The sequence below is a fragment of the Anolis sagrei genome, chromosome 6, assembly GCF_037176765.1.
Source record: "Anolis sagrei isolate rAnoSag1 chromosome 6, rAnoSag1.mat, whole genome shotgun sequence".
NCBI classification, from domain to species: domain Eukaryota; kingdom Metazoa; phylum Chordata; class Lepidosauria; order Squamata; family Dactyloidae; genus Anolis; species Anolis sagrei.
In genome coordinates, this window is record NC_090026.1 from 72987121 (window position 1) to 73010493 (window position 23373).

Below are 23373 nucleotides of genomic sequence, written 5' to 3' on the forward strand. Positions count from 1 at the left end.
GCCTTTTTGACTTATTGGGGAGCGCCTTTTGCCTTTTTCACTTATTGGGGAGTTGGAGAGCGCTCCTTTAATTGAAGGGGAAATGCTGGAGGAAAAGAGGGCATTAGATAAGACAGAATGTCAAATAAGAGAAGGTCGGATAAGCAAGACTCTGCTGTAGTTAAGTTCTTTGCTTATTTATTATTTTATTTACAGTATTTATATACTGCCTTTCTCACCCCTGGGGGGACTCAAATACATGTTTATGTATTTATTTGGTAAATTATATATATACTGTATATACTCGAGTATAAGCCTAGTTTTTCAGCCCTTCTTTAGGCTGAAAAAGTGCCCCTCGGCTTATACTCGAGTCAAGGTTATTTATTATTTTACTCTATTATTATTATTATTATTATTATTTCATTAATTATTTTATTCTATTTATTATTATTACATTTATCATTTTACTCTATTATTATACATTTATTATTTTACTGTATAATTGTTATTGCTACATTCATTATTTTACTCTTTTTATGATTGTTATTATTACATTTGTTATGTTACTCTATTATTATTGAAAGGATACGTAAACACATTTACATTGAAGAAGGTAAATAATCATTTAATCAGAGTTGGACGGTCTTATCTTATTACCATTTTGTAAATATTCAAAAATATATAACCTACTGACTCCTCAATTAATGTAATTTAATTGGTATCTGTTTATATTTTGCAATTTACCAGTAGCTGCTGCATTTCCCACCCTTGGTTTATATTCAAGTCAATCTGTTTTCTCAGTTTTTTGTGGTAAAATTAGGTGCCTCGGCTTATATTCGGGTCGGCTTATACTCGAGTACATATATACACACACACACACACACACACACACACACAGTTGCATAAGGAACTCTCCAGCACCATGTATCAGAGCAGTATCAACTAGCAAAGACTTCCAATTCAAAAGGTTAAATTCAGATTTTTTCATGCTCAAAGCAGACCGGCTAAAATTAGTGGAATGAGTGAATCATGACTATGATTAACTATGGCAACTCTTTCGTTTTAAAAGAGGTCTCATTTCTCCTAAGCATGGGCTTTTCGGGCCAGTATCACTGATTTTAACCCACTGGAGCATTTCCATGCAAACACAGAACATAGAATAGCTCTCTAACCCGCTCCTCTTCAGTGTAAACAACAACAGGAAACCATGCCTCAAAAGTATGGGGCTTGTAAATCTACTAAACCAAAGGCAGACCTGAAAAAATCTGAACACACGACCAGAAGCTCACCACATGGCCCCTTGGAATTCCTCTCTGGACTTGAGGAGCCAATTTGTATAATCTTATCCATTATTCTTTGGCTGCACATGATCCACATGCATACTTTTTACAATTGAAAAGGGAAGAAGGAGGACATTTCTTAATATATATTAAAGCAAACATTAAAAGAAAGAAAGGAGCACAAATGAGTTTTAAGGCAGCTATCCATATTGCATGTATTTCCTCAAAGGAAAACAAAAAGAACATGCATACACATTGGTAATAAAATATCTCACGACATGTTAAACAGAACCACTCCCGATCAATTAGAATAAGTAAAGGACATATGCAGAAAAACTTTATTTCTCTTGCTGCTTTATTTAACAAGCAATATGTATTAAATGATCTTGACCTCTTTGTCTAACCCTCTTGAATTTTCAAGGCTCTTTCATGTTTCTGACATTAAACAGCCAACAACACTTCCTCCCACTGGGGAGCAAGCTATCCAGGTTCATCATTCCCATCATTTTGCATCCTTCCTTAGGCAAGCAAATGAACATTCTTGTCATTTTTATCGCTAGTGGGGAAAAGAGAGCAGCATTCTACAGAGTAATGCTCTACAGCACATCCCACCTCACCCACTTCATAAGGATTAACAAAATGAAATTGAAATGTGTCCCTTTTGCATTCTGCTATCTACGCAACTTCAATTCCCAATTTATTTCAACAGGCATCGCTTTATCACTGAAATATAACAAACCCAAATAGTTTAGTTATCAAGGAATAAATTAATGACAAACCAAGCAAAATATTCACTATTATGGCTTTCAGGAGCAGATCCTCTCTAGTGCTGCCTACAGTTTTTCTAAGAAGGAAATGCCTTATTGATATCATCATCACAAACAACAAGAGCAGCAACAGGAGGTAAAGAACCTTGGTTCAGACTGCTGAGTGTCAATTCCATGAGCTGACATGCATCATGAATGGTTTTAATCAAGGATGGGAACATGGGCGATAGAGAACATATTGGCTCCATATGCTTCTGCTGCTGACAAATTTGGTGCTATCAACATCCTCTCTCCTCCCCACATAAGGTGGATCAGTGAAACCATATTGATACACAACAAGGGAAAACAATAGCAACAAACGAGAACACTCTGCATGTTTAAATTTTCTACAAGAACAGTCTTTAGAGCAGTGGTTCCCAATATATTTTTGTCCAGGGACCACTTGACCAGGGACTACTTGACCAGGAATCATTCTCCAACATTAGTATTGCGCTGGTACAGCTGTACCAGGAGCTCCAACTTCATTTTCTTTCTATTGAGTGTTTGCATGTATTCCAAGGTTCCATGCATTTTGCAATAAGGCGGCTTCCCTTGGTTTGCAATTATAGGGCCAATGACCCATCAATCATCATTATGTTTTTTGGTTCCGCCCCTTTCCCCAGGGCTCTGGGAGGGAAAAGAAAGACTTCAGGCAGTTTTACAGTTTGGAAACCCAGTTACAGGACGTGAGCTTTCCCCACCTGTAGAGAAGCTTCGTTTCCCACAACATCCGGGGAAAACATCCGGGGGAACAGCCCTAAAGCTTCTAAGGAAAACAGTTTTACAGCACAATCCTTGTTGGGGTTAAAGATACAGATCCACACCATTCGTGGAGAAAATCCAAAAGGACTCCAGCTGGAAAGTCTACAAAGCCTTGACTGGTAGGTCTACTCGGGACCCAAGAAGCAGTTTGGAGCCGGGAGTAGGGCCCACACCAGCAAAGTTTAGAAAACAGATTGCCAGGGAGGGGTCAAAAAGGGTTTTCCTTGTTAAAGAAAGAAATAGTTCTCCAAGCAAGGTGCCTGTCCTTTGTAGACAAGTTAAGAAGCATTTGTTTAATTTGTTGAAGATCTAAGAAGTATTTGATTGTTTGTTGAAGACTTAAGCAATAATAAAGGACTTTGTTAAACCTTTCAAGCTTCTAAAGACTCTGTATAGAAAAATCCTTAGGGCCTCTCAGCCGAGCACCCCGGCTTCCCGCTGAGCACAAAGAGCACATCCTATTCAAAAGCCAACTGCTATAGGCCCAGCGCGTGGCAGCACAAGTACCAAAAGGGTTACGAATCGGTTTTTGGTCAACTTTAGATTTGGTTTGGTTATTTGGGATGCTGATTCAGAAAATTGGATAGACCACATCAGCTCTAGTTTCTGATACAGAACATATGCCATCCAGTAGTTGCCATCCGCTTATCCACAAAAACCATATTTACTAATCTAGAGCTGGTGTGGTATATTCCAAGGGGTCGGTACTGGTCAGCAACAGGGAAGGAGTGGCAGGTGGTGCGAAAGGAGAGGAAATAAAATAAATAAATAAATAAAGAGGAAGGAGAATCGTGGACCAGATTTCATCCTCGTGGCCCACTGGTAGTCCGCGGCCCACAAGTTAAGACCCACTGCTTTAGACCTAGCGCAAGAAGCACCTCCAAAGAACCTTATTAAGATTTCTATGACATTTGCATGATTCCTAATCAAAACTTTGGAATAAAGAAATCTGATAATCACTGAATAGATTGTTCACTCACTCTCTCCAACAACCAAGAAACAAACTCATTTTGTTGGATCATTTACAATGGGACCATTAACATTTTCTTGAAATCTTAACTATTACATTTATCTACTGAATTTTCATCACATAACATACCAAATAATGATAAATCAATTTAAACCAACATGTGTAACCAAGGAAATTAGCAAGAATAATCAATGTTAGAACAGAACCATGATACATCTACTGATATGGGAAGGCAACAAGTCTTTTTCATGAGATATTCCACCAATTTTGCTAACTTCTTACAGACAATTTAGAGATCTACTTCAACATTTGCATGGGGATCTAGACCTCTTTCCTTGTGGTAAACTGGGAATGTTACTTACAGAGACATTCCTAGTACTTTTAATCATCATACAGAAAAGATATTTTCTTTTCTGTACAAAACGGCCCTTTTACAATGCAATTTTATCCATATCTACTAAAAATAGTTCAGTAGAATTTATCTATGGCTATGTGTGCTTAGGATTTCCTTCTTAAGAACCTGAAAAGTGAACAAGGGCTAAATGCATGTGAGGATCCAACACAGACCTACCTAATAGAGCAAAGAAAAGAGAGAAAGAATGAATTTACCTTCACATAGGCTAGGTAGTGCTTGCATTTCTCTTGCATGTAGGACAGCTCCAGCTGCTCTGAGATTTGGCCCATTGCTTCTCCAGAAGAGACAAAATAAACCCTGATTGGATTGCTCCTTTCCTTCTTGGTCACATCTGCTGTCAAGTTATAGTTCAATCCTAAAAGACAAGACAAGAAGATTGAATGTAAAAGTGGGACATTCTCTGTAAAAACGGCCTGGTTAAAGTGCTGGACTGAGATTTTGGAGATCCAGATTCTGGGCCCCAAAGTGACACAAAATGCACAAGTCACTGTTTTTTAGCCTGATCTATCTCACACTGCTATTGTGAAGATCAAGAGACCCTTGAGTGCACTACAGATTGTCAGTATATCAGTTCCTCCCTGAGAGCAAACAACAAACAAACCCTTTACATATTCAAAGGCAGTATTTATATTTCCATGTTAGTATTTCACCAAATTCATTTCTATCTTGCCGCAAGAAATTCTAATATCAGGGACAACATGACTTTCTAGACTACACATGGCTAAAAAAGAATACTCGATCAATATTAATATTCTTGGAAAGTATATTATTGTAAAACATTGCCTGTCTACATTAAAGCACACATACATAACAGGCAGATAAAAATACACATACACATATGCATTCACACAGTATGGTATATAATAAAAATAGATCAATACAGGAGCTTCCACTTCTGATTCTCCTTGGAAGCACATTTACAGGAATCATCATGATGAGTACTTTATGTTCAAAGTTTACTAGTACACTACTAATAACAAGTACATTTTGGAAGTAAAATTACTGCTACTGCATCACCTCCATGCACCTTAATGGGGCTTGTATAGGCAAATTCTTTCAAGATAAGCCAGAAACTTCACAGACTTTCCTGAAGTTATCAAAAACGGCATCTTGAAACATAAAATATTTTACCAGACATGTTATTACAATAGAAACATTATTGTAAAGAGTGGAAAATCAGAGTCTCATTGCTAACAGCTTAGAACATTAATCCAAACTAAATAATAATAATAATAATAATAATAATAATAATAATAATCTTTATTTAATACCCCGCCACCATCTCCCCAATGGGGACTCGGGCGGCTTACATGAGGCCAAGCCCAACGGCATATTACAATAAAGTAAAACCAAAACACAATAACAACACAGTAAAATACATACAACATATGAGTTCAAAAAAACGATAAAGCAAAATCACACACAATAAAATAAAATAAAATAAAAACTAAAATATTAAAAATACTAAATATAATACTAAAATACTAAAATACTAAATAGAATAGTAAAATACTAAAAAACTAAAATACTAAAATCAGGATGAGATAGGGATGGAGCAGATTGTTTGTGGGGGTTGTTGTTGTTGTTCATTCGTTCAGTCGTCTCCGACTCTTCGTGACCTTATGGACCAGCCCACGCCAGAGCTCCCTGTCGGCCGTTACCACCCCCAGCTCCCTCAAGGTCAGTCCAGTCACTTCAAGGATGCCATCCATCCATCTTGCCCTTGGTCGGCCCCTCTTCCTTTTGCCTTCCACTTTCCCCAGCATAATTGTCTTCTCTAGGCTTTCCTGTCTCCTCATGATGTGACCAAAGTACTTCAACTTTGTCTCTAGTATCTTTCCCTCCAGTGAGCAGTCGGGCTTTATTTCCTGGAGGATGGACTGGTTGGATCTTCTCGCAGTCCAAGGCACTCTCAGAACTTTCCTCCAACACCACAGCTCAAAAGCATCGATCTTCCTTCGCTCAGCCTTCCCTAAGGTCCAGCTCTCACATCCGTAGGTTACTACAGGGAATACCATGGCTTTGACTAGGCGGATATTTGTTGCCAGTCTGATGTCTCTACTCTTTACTATTTTATCAAGATTGGACATTGCTCTCCTCCCAAGAAGTAAGCGTCTTCTGATTTCCTGGCCATAGTCTGCGTCTGCAGTAATCTTTGCACCTAGAAATACAAAGTCTGTCACGGCCTCCACGGTTTCTCCCTCTATTTTCCAGTTGTTTGTGGGGGAGAAACTCATAAAGGAACAGGGTCATAAGTATAGACCTTCATACAGGTGGGGAAATATACTCTGGGGACAAAAACCATTGAGGGGGAGTAGCTGTGTATGGTAATATGGCTAAACGAAAATGGTAAACTAAAGCTCTTAACAAGAGATTAAGATTGGAAGAAACAATTATTTAGCTCTGCTGAAACACATAAGACTAAGGGCCCTTTCAGATAAGCCCTATATCCCAGGATCTGATCCCAGGTTTTGAGAAAAAGAAGTGTGGAAGATTCTGGATCAGTTGTCAACTGCCATTCACCGTATCCCGCCAGGCTGTTGTAAGGATAAACAGTAGAAGCACCCTGAAGTTCCTTGTGAATGGTGTCACATGATTTTAGCTGTTAAAAAGTGAGTTCAGAGCCCAGCATGCTTTGCTACTCCAAAGGCCAGATTAAAACATGAACCATGTTTGAAGGCAAAACGAGTAGAGGTTTGTTCTTCCCAACCAGAGTATGCTATAAGCATACCGTAAGTATCTCCACCACCGCCATCATGTTATGAGACATAGTAAACAAAATGTTGGTTTTCTTTCCAACCTTCTAGAGTCTGTATCAATAGATTTTACTTAAATTCCTCACAGGCAGAAAATACTGGAGGGGTTAAGCACTGTCAATATGGTAGATGTGTGTATAGTCTGAGATATACTTTTCAGCATGGCATATATATGTAGAGGAGTGAATATAGGAAACATCACAATGGAAGCACAGTGGCTGTGAAGTCTAGTGCTAATCAGACCCAAGGGATCTTACACCATGGTAAGGCAGTACATATATTATGTTGGGTGGCATGCACACCATGTGGTGTCAGCCCTTCAGCTATGTATGCTATTCCAATGTAAATGTGGATAACTTTATTTTTTCAGTTGAAGGCTCCACAGTGAACAATCTGTTGGAGGACACAAGGCTCTGCTGAGGTTGGGACAAGGACTTTTCCCATTCTGTCTCTTCTTTTTGATCCTTCCATTCTTTATCTCCCTATCTGCCACCTCACCGCATTTGCCAAGGAAAATGCAGTGAAATTCATGGGAGACTTCAATGCATGGATGCACACACTCACACAATGCAGGAGCCAACTGTGGTAGAAACAGGGATGGGTTGTTGAAACTCTGAGGTGTTTTTTTTTTGGGGGGGGGGGTTGCCAGTTCCTTCCTCTGGAACAGAACCTACAGCATCTGCCCTTTCTCTCCAATATTTTTCACTTTTCCCAACCAATTCACACATTTTCCATCCTTCTCTGTCTACCTTGTCCCTCTTCCTCACATTTTCTTCTCACATCCCACTCTCTCCTCCCATCTTTCTCTCTAATTTGGTTGTTAGAGTGGGATAAGAGTGGTCTTACTGGAGGACAGAAAACCTGCTTGAAGAAGACTTTTAAAATTTGTCTCAGCTATGAATGAAATTAGACTGAGAACTGCAGGTTGCTCATCTCTGTACTAGGGGCTGAGTAAGGCACCCTTTTCTGCACTGTGCCTGGAGTTGAATGAATGAGGGTTTTGTGAAGTACCTGGCAAGACAAACCACAACACATGGCTAGTGTGTCACATTCCTCTTTGTGGGCAAAAAAGCTGTGCAAGTCTGCAGTGTAGTCCACCTCGCAGAGGTCGCTTAGATCACTCCACAGGGTAGCTGTCATCATGTGGTGAACCATCAACATGTTCTGTGGTTCACCACAAAGATAGGGCAATTTTCTCTCCATAATGAAAAGTAACTGAGCAAACACAACACACACCAATCTGTCAGGCAAGTCTCTGTACACAGAGTGGCTCAGAGAATTGTCAGCCACCTCATGATGTAATTCAGAGGCCTCTCCATCAAGCCCTTTCAAGTCTCAGGGGAAAAAAGAGGTACATAAGCAACACATATCTACCCAGGGTCTAAGCAACAGATGACATTTTAGAATCTCTTGCATGGTATACTTCACATCTTTCTCTGCTTTTCTCTTTGGCAGCCACAACGATGATATCAGAAGTGGAAAACTGGAATACTAGGCATAATGTTATTTTAAAAAAACTGCAAGTGTCATGAGAATGGTAGTTTGCAGCTGACTCAGATCATCCCTTATATGTTTCTCTCTGAGGGATACATGTAAAATTGAGTCTGGGCAATAAATTAGCTCTTTTCCAGTATGTTACAGAGAAAGAGACCAAGGCAGCCAAACAGTACAAATTACTCATGTAACCAGCCTTCTCACATACGTAATAACACCATAGAAGCATTTCATGCCAGTGCCACTTCACTTTCCTGTTTAGAGATAATTCTGACATTATCCTGCACCAGTGCCAGGGCAATTAGAATTGACACGCCAGAACTTTTCAATTAGTAGGGTTACTCCCATAAGCTTAGAATCATAGAATAATAGAGTTGGAAGAGACCACATGGGCTATCTAGTCCAAGTCTCTGCCATGCTGGAAAGTACAATCCTTCTTTTTTAATCCTTTTCCAATGAGTTTTCCCCAAACTTCATCAAAATCATTTTTTTTCTATATTCCTCTTTTAACTTTTAAATTACATGTCAACTTATCATTTATAAGTGGAATCTCCTGTAATTTGAACCCATGTCTTTGAGTCCTAGTTTCAAGGTCTCCTCCCTCTTCCTTATGACACCCTTTCACATATTTATACATGGTTATCATGTCTACTCTCAACCTTCTCTTCTGCAGGCTAAACATACCCAGTTCTTTAAAATGCTCCTCAAAGGGCATGGTCTCCAGACCTTTGATCATTTTAGTTGCCCTTCTCTGGACACCTTTCAGCTTGTCAATATCTCTTTTAAACTGTAGTGCTCGGAACTGGACACAGTATTCCAGGTGAGATCAAACCAAAGCAAATTGCAAAGGCATCATGACTTCCCTCGATGTAGACACTATACTCCTTTTGATGCAGCCCAAAATCCCACTGGCTTTTTTAGCTGCTGCATCACACTGTAGGCTCGTGTTCAACTTTTTATCTATGAAGATTTTTTTCACATGGACTGTTGTCGAGCTAGGCATCAAACATTTTTTATCTTTGCATTTTATTTTTTATGCCTTAGTGTAGTATCTTACATTTGTCCTTGTTGAAATTCATTTTGTTAGTTTTGGCCCAGCTCTCTAATCTGTTAAGGTCACTTTGAATTCTGATCCTGTCCTCTGAAATATTAGCTATTCCTTCTAATTTTGTGTCATCTGCAAATTTGATATGCATGTTCTCTAAACCTTCATCCAAGTCATTAATAAAGATGTTGAATTGTACTGGGCCCAGGACTGAATCCTGTGGCACTCCACTAGTCCTTTCCAGGATGGTGGAACCATTGGTGAGCACTCTTTGGGTTCAGTCACCTAACCAATTGCAGATCCACCTAACAGTAGCATTGCCTAGCCCACATTTGACTAGTTTGCTTGCCAGAAGGTCATGGGGGACTCTGTTAAAGGCCTTATTGAAATCAAGATATGCTACATCCGCAGCATTCCCTGTATCTATCAAGCTTGTAACCTTGCTGTCAACGTATACATAATACACAAGAATTAAAAAAATAGTTGCAATCCTTAACAATAGGTAACAGGGAAAGTGATGGACTTTCTCAGCAGCAGTAAACTTTCATTTCTATTGTAATGCCAAGCAAAGATGAGTTCCTGGTGGAGATGAAACTAATTACAGTTCATTTATAAGAATCAGCACAGTTGCTTTTATCTTTTCATCCTTTTTTTGGCAAATGGGAACCATCCTGCAGAGTGGTTTCATTACATATTGCACTGCTCACATCATTGGAATGCTCTTGTGAATGGTAAATTCATTGTATTATGTACTATATAAACTGACATATAGCTGCATCAGTATATGCATGCATCACAGAATTGCAGAGGGAAGAGTGTGTGTGTGTGTGTATGTATATGTATGTGTGTGTGTGTGTGTGTGTGTGTGTGTGTATATACCCATTATAGTATATCAAAGGCAATCACTTCTTTTCTAAGACAGCAGATCAAACTCTTTGGGTTGAGTTTCATAGTTTTGGGATTAACATTGTGCCTTCAGTTTCCTGGCTGTTCACTAAAACACACCATTCAGTTTTTTTCTAAAGAAAGATGTTTAAATCTAGCTTGACAGCCTGGGTTATATAGAAAACATTCCCAAAAAGCTACAGACCAATCTCCCTGTTGTGCCACCTCTACAAAGTTCTGGAGAGACTTATTTTGCATAAAATTATGGAAAAAATAGACCCATGTCTGATTCTACAGCAAGCTGGCTTCAGGAAAGGCAAAAGCTGCACATTGCAAGTGCTGAACCTGACTCAGCACACAGAAGATGGCTTTGAAAGGCAACAGATCACAGGAGCTGTCTTCATAGACCTGCAAGCATGAAAGCAAGTTCTGATCTACATAATAGTTCAGGGGGTACAGATGTAAACGAGTTCTCTTCAATTCTCTATACTAAATTTGGTCACGACTCTGATTCTTACATCTAATGGATGAATACAGCTATTTCATCTGCTTCATGGATATGGGAGTTGTAAAAGCAGTCACATACTTTGTTTTCTCTGTGATAGCAAGGAGACACACTCTTTGCTTAGCGGAATGCTATTGTTCTCATGACTACTCTCTGAGATATACTCATCTCCACTATAAAAAGACTCCTTAAGATTTTAGACCTCGCCATGTTCCCCATAAAGCTTCTGGAATTTCTGCCATGACTCAAAAAATATGCTGAAGAACTAAACAAAGATCTAAACAGCCATTAAAACAGGCAACATCGTTGCAGCAACATTATCATACACATACAGAAGTCAACCAACGGTTTATACCGATCTGTGCCAGAACAGTTAAAAGAGCAATGTGTAACTTATAAACAGCTGTAAATGAAGAAATTCAAGAAAACATTCATCATTCGAAGCATTAAACTAGCACCATATATCAGCTTATTCCAAGATTGCTTTTGGATTTATGAGATTTATGAAGGAGGAGCAGGAAGCAATCTACTTTCAAAATATCCCTTCTGTTCCTTCAGTTTTCAATAAAAACAATTTCATCATAAGCAAAAATTCCCCTTGAAAGACTTCTGGCAACATAGGCTATTTGAGGACAACCAACCAATCAAATGTTTTCCCATGGTTGTCTTTGACTTTGAGATAGTTGATACCTCATGCAGATAGTGACAAAAAAGACTAAATTTTGAGTCAGGAATAATTCAAGTTCAATCTCACGTCTATTATGGGCTCAATATGTGACCTAAAGTGAAACCACCATCCATCTGTAGTACCAAAATAATACAGTTGGCCTACTGTATTGGAAGTGTTGGAAGTGTTGTGGGCATAATGTATATACGAGGGGTATTTTTAAAGTAAGGTCCGTTTGTTGTAGACACTAGTAGTACGTGCGCATACCGCAACGAGCGTGTGTGTTGTGTACCGGCATGCCTCGGGAACAACTGTGCTCAGTTTCCGCTCTGTAGCTAACCTGTATGGTTCTGTTCTGTGCTTTAAAAATGTTTAATACTATCAACTCACCTGCCGCATGTGAGGTTCGCTCAGTGATACGGTTTTTGTCAGCAAGGAACCTGCCTGCTGTAGAAATTCATCGACAGATTTGTGAAGTGTACGGTGATACTGTTATGAGTGAAAGCAAAGTGCGTAAGTGGGTACAACAATTCAAAGACGGCCGTGACAACATCCATGATGAGGACCGCTCCGGTCGTCCTTCTTTGATTACAGATGATTTGGTGGCTTTTGGTGGCGGCAAGTTTTTATGAAAAGGGTATTTTAAAATTGGTTCAGAGGTATGATAAGTGTTTGAACAAACTTGGCAACTATGTCGAAAAATAAAGTGAAGTATGTACTTTCTGAAAATAAATTTACTTTTTTGAAATAAACTTTCGTTGTGTACTTACGTTCAAACAGACCTTACTTAAAAAATACCCCTCGTACAATCTTTTGTGATGTGGTGTGGTAGTGCAAGTACTATTATGGTGTCTCTTAATTTTGATGCAATAATACTAAAATCACACCATTATATTACTAAGACAGTCAGTGTGATGTAGTGCTTTGAGTGTCAGCTACAACTCTGGAATCCCCATTTAGTCATGACTTTGGACAAGTTGCACTCCCCTTAGCCTCAGGCTCTTACTACACTGCTTTAAGGCTGATAATCTGGATTTTTTTATGGAAATGCAGGAAGGGCCTCAGAGGGAGGCAAAGAAACTTCCTTTTCTGAACAAATATTGCCAAGAATAATCTTGTGATTGGTTCATTTTAGGGCCAAAGTGACTTGAAGGCACGCGACAACTCAAATATTGCTGAGTAACAAGTGGCACTTGAAATCTGCTTCCTATGATGATTATTCTTGCTCAGGGTGCCAAACAATTCTTACTATTAGGACACTCTGCCCTCTACTACTATTACACTCCCAGTTTCCAAGTGAGATTCCCCTCCCCCACATCTGTATAAAATCAGAGTGAAAAGCCCACAAAAATAAATACAGATGAACCAATGGAAAAAAATAAGTCTACGGGTAATAAATTGAAAATACATGAATGAGAAACTGTTTGTGCATAAACATCTAAGTATGATACCAATTATCTAAATACGTCTAAATGCCACCCATATTTTGACTATTCGGTGGTTGGTTTTATTCATCTAGATATTTAAATAAACTGACTTTTGCAAATAGATTACTACATAGACTTCTGCAAATATATTTCTGCCTGCTTAAACCTTCCTTTCTGTTCTTTAGTGACTATCCTTTGGCTGCACACCAATCAGCTTGATTTCATTATTAGGGGGAGAAAATCCCACAGATAAGTGATGGTATATGGGAGTCCGAACTGTAGTTATCTGGCACTGCATTATGAGTCTTATGAGTCTCAGTCATTTGGAAATGAGATCATGGGATAAGAAAGACAGAAGATCTTGATCAAGCCTCATGATGTTTGTCAAATTATTGGTTGGCTAGAGCCTTGTCTATGATTTCCAGGTTTTAGCTAGAATCTTCTGAGAACAACAATTGTAAAGGCATTTGTTTTAGAAATCAGGATCATGCTTTACCTATCAGCCCAGGGACATGTTTTCCTTTGAAACTAAAGCAGGCTGTAACATTTAGGCAGTTCACTTGCTGCAAGCCATCATGACACTGCGGAGCTGTGATGTCAATAGATGTAGGCAGGAAAATGGTGACATCCATAGTGATGACAGGCCTGGACCTGAAATGACAACAAAAAGCAGGGAAGTAATACTTTCCACAATAGTTGATGTGGTACAATGGTCATGGAACTTATCTAGAAATGAAACATACTTGGTTCCTAACTTCTACCTGCCATGAAATCACCAGGTAGCCCTTGGTATATTCCCTCTCATCATTTCAGCCCTGTGCCTGCCATACAGGATATTATAAAATTAACTCATATGCCTGTTATAAGAATGCCTGGTATAATGGATGGATGTAAAGACCTTAAAACACTGATAAGACATTTATAAGTGCTAAGAATCCTACACAATGATTCCACACAAAGATTATAATTGCTGATGTAGCTTGGAGAAACTTTCCTTCACTTCTTATTTTGTTGTTGATTGTCTTTCAGTCTTTCCTTGAATAATGTATTGTTTCCATGTAACATGATTTACTGGTTATTATTATTATTATTATTATTATTTCGAAAAATTGTATCCCACCCTTCTCAACCCTTAGGGGGACTCAGGGCGGCTTTCAATTGGCAACAATTCAATGTCGCATCATAAAATACAAAACAGCAATTATAACAGTTAAAAAGCATAAACATTAAGACATAAAAATTAAAACAGTATACTTACAGTCCATTGAGCTATTACCAGTCTAGTGGCTATTTATCTAGCCATATACTATTGAGTACTCTACTGAACTTATTCAAATCCATTATCAATTGTCCTTTAACCTAATTGCCGAAGGCTTGGTCCCACATCCACGTTTTAACCTTCTTTCTAAAGGTAAGGAGGGATGATGATAACCTAATTTCCCCAGGAAGTGAATTCCACAGGCAGGAGGCTACAACCGAGAAGGCCCTGTCCCTCATCCCCATCAAACATGTTTGGGACAGAGGCAGGGCCGAGAGCAGGGCCTTCCCAGAAGATCTTAAACTCCGAGGTGGGAAGTAGAAGGAGATACGTTCGGACAGGTACACTGGACCGGAGCCATATAGGGTTTTATAGGATAAGACCAGCACTTTGAATTGTGCTCGGAATTGGATCGGCAGCCAGTGGAGCTGACACAACAGGGGGATGGTATGCTCCCTGTATGACTGGTAACACATATACTGCTTGCTAATGTACAGTGTGACATTCTGATTCACAGTACCACCTTAAATGCAATTAATGTATAATGTATTTATGGATGGGTTGAAGCAACTGTGATCACATCCAGAGCAGTAGCATTATTTTGCCCTCCTCATTCATGGAAATGATGGAACCTTTTTTTAAAAAAAAAAAAAGCAGTTTGGGATATTATGGCACAGACAAACGTAATATTTCAGCATTGTTTTCTATCATGAAACAAAAGAGGGTCCGGGCACATGCAATCTGCAAATGATTTTTCAGTTGAATCAGGGAAATACACATCCAGCCTCTCTTTGACTCTGCCTCTGGGATTTTCCTTTCTGCCCCTGCTTCCCAGAAAACCATCACCTCTTCCTGAGTCCCAGTGACTGGCAACCACCTCCTATAGCCACCTCCTTTCCTTCCTCAAACTCACAATCAATCCTCCCAAATCTTCACTCATCACCTGCATGGACAGAACATCTGCCACAGGTCAAAGCATTTCCTGAAGGACACACATTTGTATTTCTTTCAGTGTCAAGTCAGGGTAGAATTGCAAAACAGCCATTATTTTTTTAAAAAGAAAGCAAAGGAAGGTCCCAAACTATTTCTGTGATCCACTTTTTAAATTAATTTGCTTACTGCATTTTTATCTTACTTGCAGAATTTGGGAAAGTTACTTTCTGGACTGCAGCTCTTGAGCTCTTTTTGGAGTCCTATTTCTAGTGACCATGCTGGTGGGGGTTTATTTATTGCTTCTCAACTCACAAGAGTATCCGACAAAAACACATGAAAGAAATAACCAAGAACCAATTGAAATTTTCCAGACTTGTCTTTAAAAATAGCTTTAAAACCGAACCATTGAAAAAACAAGAAGCCTTTGCCAAGTGCTGGCTAATTTTCAGATCATGTGTGTCTTCCAAAAAGCAATTTGAATCACTTTCAAAAAGACGCCCTGTCATCAAGCTTACAAAGTAAAACAAAAAATAAAAGAAGATACAGAAGTGAAGGGAACTAGAGTTAAGGGAAAGGACCGAGAAGCAAGATACGGTCTGGGAAACTAGAACATAGCTGTGAGCTATATGCATTTCAAGCCAATTTAGCATCCCTTGCTAGATCTGTTAGTAGAGAAAAAAATGGTGGTTCTTGCCCTTTCTACTGATCAATGGGGACAAGTGTAGCATTCCCATTTTTTTTCCTGAAGTGTCCATCTGCCAACTTGACGTCATGCCCGAGAAGCAGAAGTTCAAACTTTCAATAGCTATTAGTCTCCCAGTCAATGTGCCCTTCCTTTTCATTTCATTCCCAGAACAACACAACTTGAAAGATTTGTAAAACTGGCTCACTTTACAAAACCATTATGTTTAAGACAATGCAAGCTGATATGAAGTTGCTGATTCATCAGCGATGCCTATTCATACAAGAAACTAATTGTGTAAGAACTTCTAATACATCCTTCAGAAAAGATTATTGAAGGCCACAACTACATCCTGAGAATACCCTATCTCATCTGATTTCAGATGCTAGCTGAACCCAGTTAGTACTTGGATGGAGGACCACCAAGCAATGCTACAAACCACCAGACAAAGCCAGGAAAGAATCTTGCCTTAAAACACTAGAGCAGTGGTTTTCAACCTGTGGGTCCCCAGATGTTTTGGCCTTCAACTCCCAGAAATCCTAACAGCTGGTAAACTGGGTGGGATTTCTGGGAATTGTAGGCCAAAACACCTGGGGACCCACAGGTTGAGAACCAGTGCACTAGAGAGTTACAGTGAGTCAGAATTGGTAGTGCTGAGCCAGATAGCCTATTGTCTGTTTTCAAAAAGACCACCCATAACCTGAGCTGACTGAAGCCAACATGTTCACTGTTGTCATTTTAAGAAGTGTACATAAAATGATGGAGTTCTCTTCCTGCTGACTTCCTGCAGAGCCACCCACTCCTTAGAAGACTAAGGACTTCATCACATGTAATCCCATCCCACTTCATTCCTAAACACTTCTAAAACAGTTCACAAAAGAAGTACTACAAAGTCCATCATACGATGCAACCAGACTTCCACCTGTTGTCCATATTGTTTTGTCAGTGAACTATTTTATAAGTGTTTAGAAATGGGAGGAATGGGAGATAGGGAGAAATGATCTTCTTAACTCGTGAAACAGGAGAAGGCACTTGTTTACACATGGAATGGGATCTGTCAGAATTTCCCATGTTAGATTGTTTGGTGATGTGTGAGAATGGGCATTCCTATAGGCAGTGTCCTACAGAGCACTGATGCCCCACTAATCTTCCAAAATCCTGCTGCATGATCCTTGCACAATTTTTTAAAATTAATTTATTCAGCAGAAACAGTACAATTTCTAGAGATTTCTACTTTGCCTTAGCTTATTTTCTTCTTCACTGTATTCTTGGTTTGGAAATTGCTTTTTTGCTGCCTTTTAAAGTTCCAATTTCCTTTTTATTTTACCTAAGTAGTAGTCACTAGGAAGCCCTGGAACATCATAATTCTGCCTTAAATTTGAACAAACAATTATAAGTGTTCAGATCACATTGTTTCCAAAAGTAATGATTTCAATACTGATAATTATATTTTGGGGGTTTTTTTCTTCATAAAAATGTACTTTATACCTGTTCTATAAAAAAAGTAGAAGTGGGCAGGGACTATACTCACTTGTGTGATAGCTCAGAAAACAGATGGTTTCGGGAGAAAGGCTCTAAGATAAGGGTGTGTGATGGGTTTTGAGAAATGATATGATTTGGTTTTTCAACTCAATGGGACAAAATGCAATTTTAAGAAGACGTTTCCACCTGTTTTCAACAAATGGGATTAAGTCCTTAGACGCAACTACTACCTAAGCAAGAATAAAGACTTATAAGCTGAAAGAACAAAAGGGCAAGCCAATGCCTTGTCTCAGGAAGAGTGGATTTCAGGAAGGAAACAAGTCTAAGCTGCTTTTCCTGGTGGATAACCTCTATGTACTTGCAAGATGCAAAAGGCAAATTACACAACGGGCATGCACAGTTAATTCTTGGTGTCATGATCACAGCCTGGTAATATTTCGATCAGACTGAAAGGTAATACAGGCATAACAACATTGACTTCTAGAAGAGAGATAACCACTAAAACGCATTCATTCCTAGAAGAGTATTATTTGTTTTCCCTGCTCTCACATATTATGAATGAAAGCTTTACAACTCTGCAAGCTAGGGCCTGGCTTATTGTGGAGAAACTAAGTTGAAGACATGGTCAATCACATGGCCTGACAGCAATTAATCTGTTTGCGTCACCATATGATAGGAGAACTACAGGATATTTGTAGACAGGCCGTGGAATTAAAGACACAATTGTGCACTGGAAATTAATTGAGTCATAACTTCTTGTTTTCCCTCAAAGATTCTGTTTAAGTAAAAGGAGCAGGAACTGGTGTTTGAAATTGGCGTTCATTTTATTCAAATCCATTTCTATGCTTTATATTCTACACCAAGCGTACTATATCATCCAAGCATATTTGTTCCACTCCTATAAAGCTAAAATAGGAAATGCATGACCTTCTGCATGATTCATTCTTAAAAATAAAGTAGAGCCAAGCAGATGAGTAGCTTATCTTATATTACAACCTCATCACATTGAAAGGGGAAAGCATTGATGACCATCCTTTTAGTGCAGAGAATCACCCCTTTTATATTGTCAGAAGTCCCATTTCACATTCTGCCTCCCTACCACACTCACACACACTTGGAAATGTGAGAGCTGGCAATACATTCATCTTACATTCATCACAAGCTCAGTATTGCTTTTTTGTTTTTAATCAGAAGAAACAACAGTATCCAAAAATCAAAAGATCTCTTGCTCTGCCCAAAGCCCCTTAGATTAATGGAGACTGACGCCAGTTCAAAACCTCATCTTCCCATGGGAAAAATTGTTCTGCCACAAACCGCAAAGGATACAATAGACAGCGATCCAGGTTAAAACCACAGCTTTCTATGGGATCCTATTGATCTGCATCGAACCCCAGAGGATACAAGAGGCAGTGATCCAGGTTAAGACCATTGCTTTCCATGGGATCCTATTGTTGTGCATAAAACCCCATAGGATATAAGGGACTGCTGGCGGTTGAGCAATGAAACAGGACAGGAAACTTTGATGGTTTCCATCACATCTGTTTTTCAGTTGTAAAGATGTAAGTAAAATGTGATAAGAAGTAGGAGCTCTGAACACGATTGCTGACCCATGTTTAGAGTTCCCTCCTTTCAAGACACTTCAGCCTCTTTTCAACCATGGAACATGTGATGAGCTCCATGCCTCTCCATGCTAGAAAAGAGGCTTAAGTGTACTACAAGGGGGAAATTACTCACTGTGATGAGATTTATTGCTAGACTTCCCTTCTTTCAGGACACTTCTGCCTCTTTTCAACCATGGAGGGCTTATACATGACTGTCAGAAGTAGTTTAACTCATGTGATGCGCTCGGTGCCTCTCCATTTTTGAACAGAGGCTGAAGTGTCCCACAACTGGGACATTTCTCAATGCGATAAGGTGGTAAGTTCAGCTGAGCTCTTATGGCAGATCTCCCTTCTTTAAAGAATCTACTTTTGATATTTTCTCTACAAGTCTTCCAGAGAAAAGAATTAAAATCTTACATAGGCGCTTGCAGCAAACATGACTGTTATAGAGCTTTTCTTTAACTATGTAAGAGCCATGATGATCAGTCCCTCTTACGGGTGAAATGAAATTACGAATTTCAACAGGACTGATGCCATAAATGATGGAATAACAGCTGTTTAATAACTGAACAGAATCACTTTTTAAAGAGTAAAGATAAAGGTTTTCCCCTGATATTAAGTCCAGCCATGTCCGACTCTGGAGGTTGGTGCTCATCTCCATTTCTGAGCAGAAGAGCCAGCATTTTCCGTAGACACCTCCAAGGTCATGTGGTCGGCATGACTACATGGAGTGCCGTTACCTTCCCACCGGAGCAGTACCTATTGATCTACTCACATTTGCATGCTTTCGAACTGCTAGGTTGGCAGAAGCTGAGGCTAATAGCAGGAGTTCACCCCGCTCCCTGAATTCAAACCTGTGACCTTTCGGCCAGCAAGTTCAGCAGCTCGGGGCTTTAACCCACTGCGCCACCATGGTCTCCGATCACTTTGATAGCAGGACATATACAGATCCCACTTGTCAGTTCCAATACTCAGACCTACAAACCTGAAACCTATATGACATACCAACCTTTACTGTAGCTGGCTAGCAATTTGATGCCTATTTTGGGACAACGAAAAATAAATTCTTTTTTCCCGCTACCCAGTATCTCCAGACTTTCTTTATAGAATGCCACAATGTTGGCACGGAATATATATCTTCTTGCCATGCCCTGAATGCAAGGCACATAATCTGGGATAGCTTTTGGCATCCTTGCAAGCCACATCCAATATTGGCTGTGTGAGTGGTCCTATGCCTGCAGGCAGAGAAGGGATGGGAAGACTGTAAATTTTTCTCAGATGACTTCTTGATCCACATACTAAGTGCCTTAAAGTTATTCCACCCCTGCTGTCATGGTTTACCAGAGTAAAAGGGCCACACATCAGCCTAAACTGAGCACACTTTCCACAACAGTCCCCATAAATCCCCCAAATTGAAGCAGCGACCCCCAATATTGGCAAGGCACATGCTGTATTTGGCAAAGAAACTTTCCAGAAACTTTGTTGTGGGATGCAGCAAGGGACTAAAGAGAAAAGCCCTGCTGCTTTGCCCTAATCTTAACCCAAATAGCAAAGGCAGCCCACACCCTCTGACAGGCAGTAGCTGCAACTAATCAACTTCACCACATGGTTAGCTCATAATGCCCTGATCTCTAAAGCAATAAACAGAGTCTGATGCGGTGGGTGGGTTCAGGTTGCTGTGGGAACCTGCAAAGCCTCTCAAATCTGCTTTCCATTGACATGCAGTGTAATATATAGAAACTGATACAATATGAATGCCTGTTACTATTGATTCCCCCTAAAGCAACAGTGCACTGAGGACCTCTTTACACCAGAATCACCATGCATTATGGCACATCCAGTGGTGAACCGTCGGCCCATGCAACTTGACGTTCGTCACATCCCATGAGGGGGAAGTGGTAGCTGCCCGGCTTCCCTCCATTGTCTCAAAGGCAACATGGGAAGCCTCCCAGGTTGTTGCTGCAGTGGCATGTGCCCGTTCTTCTATAGTTCTACAATGAAGCCCCACCGGAAGTAGTTCAACGTCGTCTGATAGGAGCCAGCACGCTCTGTCATAAAACTATACAAGATCCACCTCATGCAGCCAAAATTAAGCCTGTCTGATGAGGCATTAGTGCCATTTCGTTCATGCTGTACCAACTCTCATAATATGTCATGATGGTGGCTTCTCATATTTTGTATTGTTTCTCATAGCGTTCACCACTTTGGGTCACTTTTAAGAGAGAAAAAGTAAGATATAAATATGAAAATGGTGATGGTAATCATCGTCATCATTCTCACTGAGTTTTGTAGAGAACAAGTAGGCAAGGATGATGTGAATAAAATCTCTGTAGCTATAATAACTGATTAGGCCTCCCGACACACTCACTATCACAGTTAAATAAAGTCCACCACCTCTCAAGACACTGTATAACACTCAAGAAGGTCTAAATTTTCATCTAAATCCTTTTCTTCTTATACTTATAGTTCAGGTACTACTGTCTGGAACTGGAGGAGGAATGAATACTCCTATATCTTTGTAACAGTCTTTCAAATATCTGGTGATGGATTTATTTTCATGCATTTAAATATTGCCTGTAGCAATAAAACTGTTTTGATGTTGTTGCACAGATAAGTAGTACAGCTCACAATTTCTCTGGACCTCAAAAAGCATGAAATCTGTTTTTAATAGAAAGGTATTACAAATGGGAAAACTATAAAAACAAGTACAAAGTGATCACTAATTGGTTTAAGGATGCCCTTAATCATGATATCAGTCAGTCGTCTGACAAATGGTTGTGGTATAATGAGCAGTCCTTTAAAATAGCCAAAGGGGAAGAGCTTAGAACTCCTTTTTTTTTTTCTCCACCATTCGCTATCTAATCTTATGGTCATGCTACTCCAGCCATTTCCTCTAATCAAATCATCAACACACCACTTCTCTCTCAATCTCAATTTCTGTCTCTCTCTATATGTGTGTGTATACTATATATATATATATATACACACACACACACACACACACACACATATGCATACACACAAGTCTACTCAATAGACTTTTTTTAAACAAAAAGCCATCAGAAACAGTGTTTTCTTCCGCCACGTTGATGACACAAAGGATCAAATTCAACTAAGCAAAAATAGAAGACCCTTAATCATTGCAAATGCATCTCTCTTCAAAATACCCAGGTTATCTTTCTCTGCTAATCGGTGCTGCTCTCCACCATTATCCAGAGAAATCCATACAAGACAGAGGTAATCCTGGTCAGTCGAAAGGCTGAACAGGGGATAGGGTTACAGCCTGTGTTAGACGGGGTTACACTCCCCCGAAGACACAGGTTCACAGTTTGGGAGTGATCCTGGACTCATTGCTGAGCCTGGAACCCCAGGTCTCGGCGGTAGCCAGGAGAGCTTTTGCACAATTAAAACTTGTGCGCCAGCTGTGCCCAGTCCTTGAGAAGTTTGACGTGGTCACGGTGTTCCATGCTCTTGGTACATCCCAAATAGACTACTGCAATGCACTCTACGTGGGGCAGCCTTTGAAGACTGCCCAGAAGCTTCAACTAGTCCAACGGTCGGCAGCCAGGTTGCTCACCGGAGCGATGTAAAGGGAACATACAACTCCTTTGTTATGCCAACTCCACTGGCTACCAATCAGCTTCCGAGCACAATTCAAAGTGCTGGTTTTAACCTTTAAAGCCCTAAACGGTTCTGGCCCAGACTACCTGTCCGAACATATCTCCTGCCACGAACCATCACAAAGTTTAAGATCTTCAGGAGAGGCCCTGCTCTCAGTCCCACCACTATCGCAAACACGGTTGATGGGGACGAGAGACAGGGCCTTCTCAGCAGTGGCCCCCCACCTATGGAACGCCCTCCTTAGAGATATCAGATTGGCCACCTCCCTCGTCTTTTAGAAGGAAAATCAAGACCTGGTTATGGGACCGAGCTTTTGAACAGTGGGCAGCAAGTGGAAGAAGATCACACAATTTATGACAATGAATTGAACGGACTGGTTTTTGGATTTTGATTTTAATGGATGTGTCTTAATTAATTGTTTTAATTGTTGTTTTAATTTTTAATATTTTGATTGTACTGTGGTTGTTTTTTATGATGCTAGCATTGTATGATGCTTTTGTTAGGACGCCCTGAGTCCCCCCTCAGGGGGGGAGAAGGGCGGGGTATAAATATAGGAAATAAATAAATAAATAAATTATCCAATTCATGACTACTGCTGTCTGTGCTCAATCAGAGTGTTTCTAATATCTGCAGTGTTTCAATGCTCTTACAGATCTCAAATGTAGAGCTTGTTTCCAAAAAATACCAAATCCATCTGAACAAATTTTACAGGAACGGGGGAGGGGGGGGGGATGTTGAGCGTATGCATTCTTTTGCAATAAAAAGCCATTTTTCAATGTTTTTTTAATGGTCTAGCGGCTATGAT

At 39.8% G+C, this 23373-nt stretch overlaps 1 protein-coding gene across 1 annotated transcript in view; it reads right to left on the reverse strand.

Annotated features, from left to right (window-relative positions):
* ITGA9 (integrin subunit alpha 9) overlaps positions 1 to 23373 on the reverse strand; it is a 313194-nt gene that overhangs the window by 201495 nt on the left and 88326 nt on the right. Inside the window, exons 14-15 of the mRNA XM_067470189.1 lie at positions 13488 to 13642; positions 4407 to 4567 (exon numbers count right to left, since the gene is read on the reverse strand). Of these exons, the coding sequence (XP_067326290.1) occupies positions 4407 to 4567; positions 13488 to 13642 (316 nt within the window). The remainder of the gene's footprint in view (positions 1 to 4406; positions 4568 to 13487; positions 13643 to 23373) is intronic.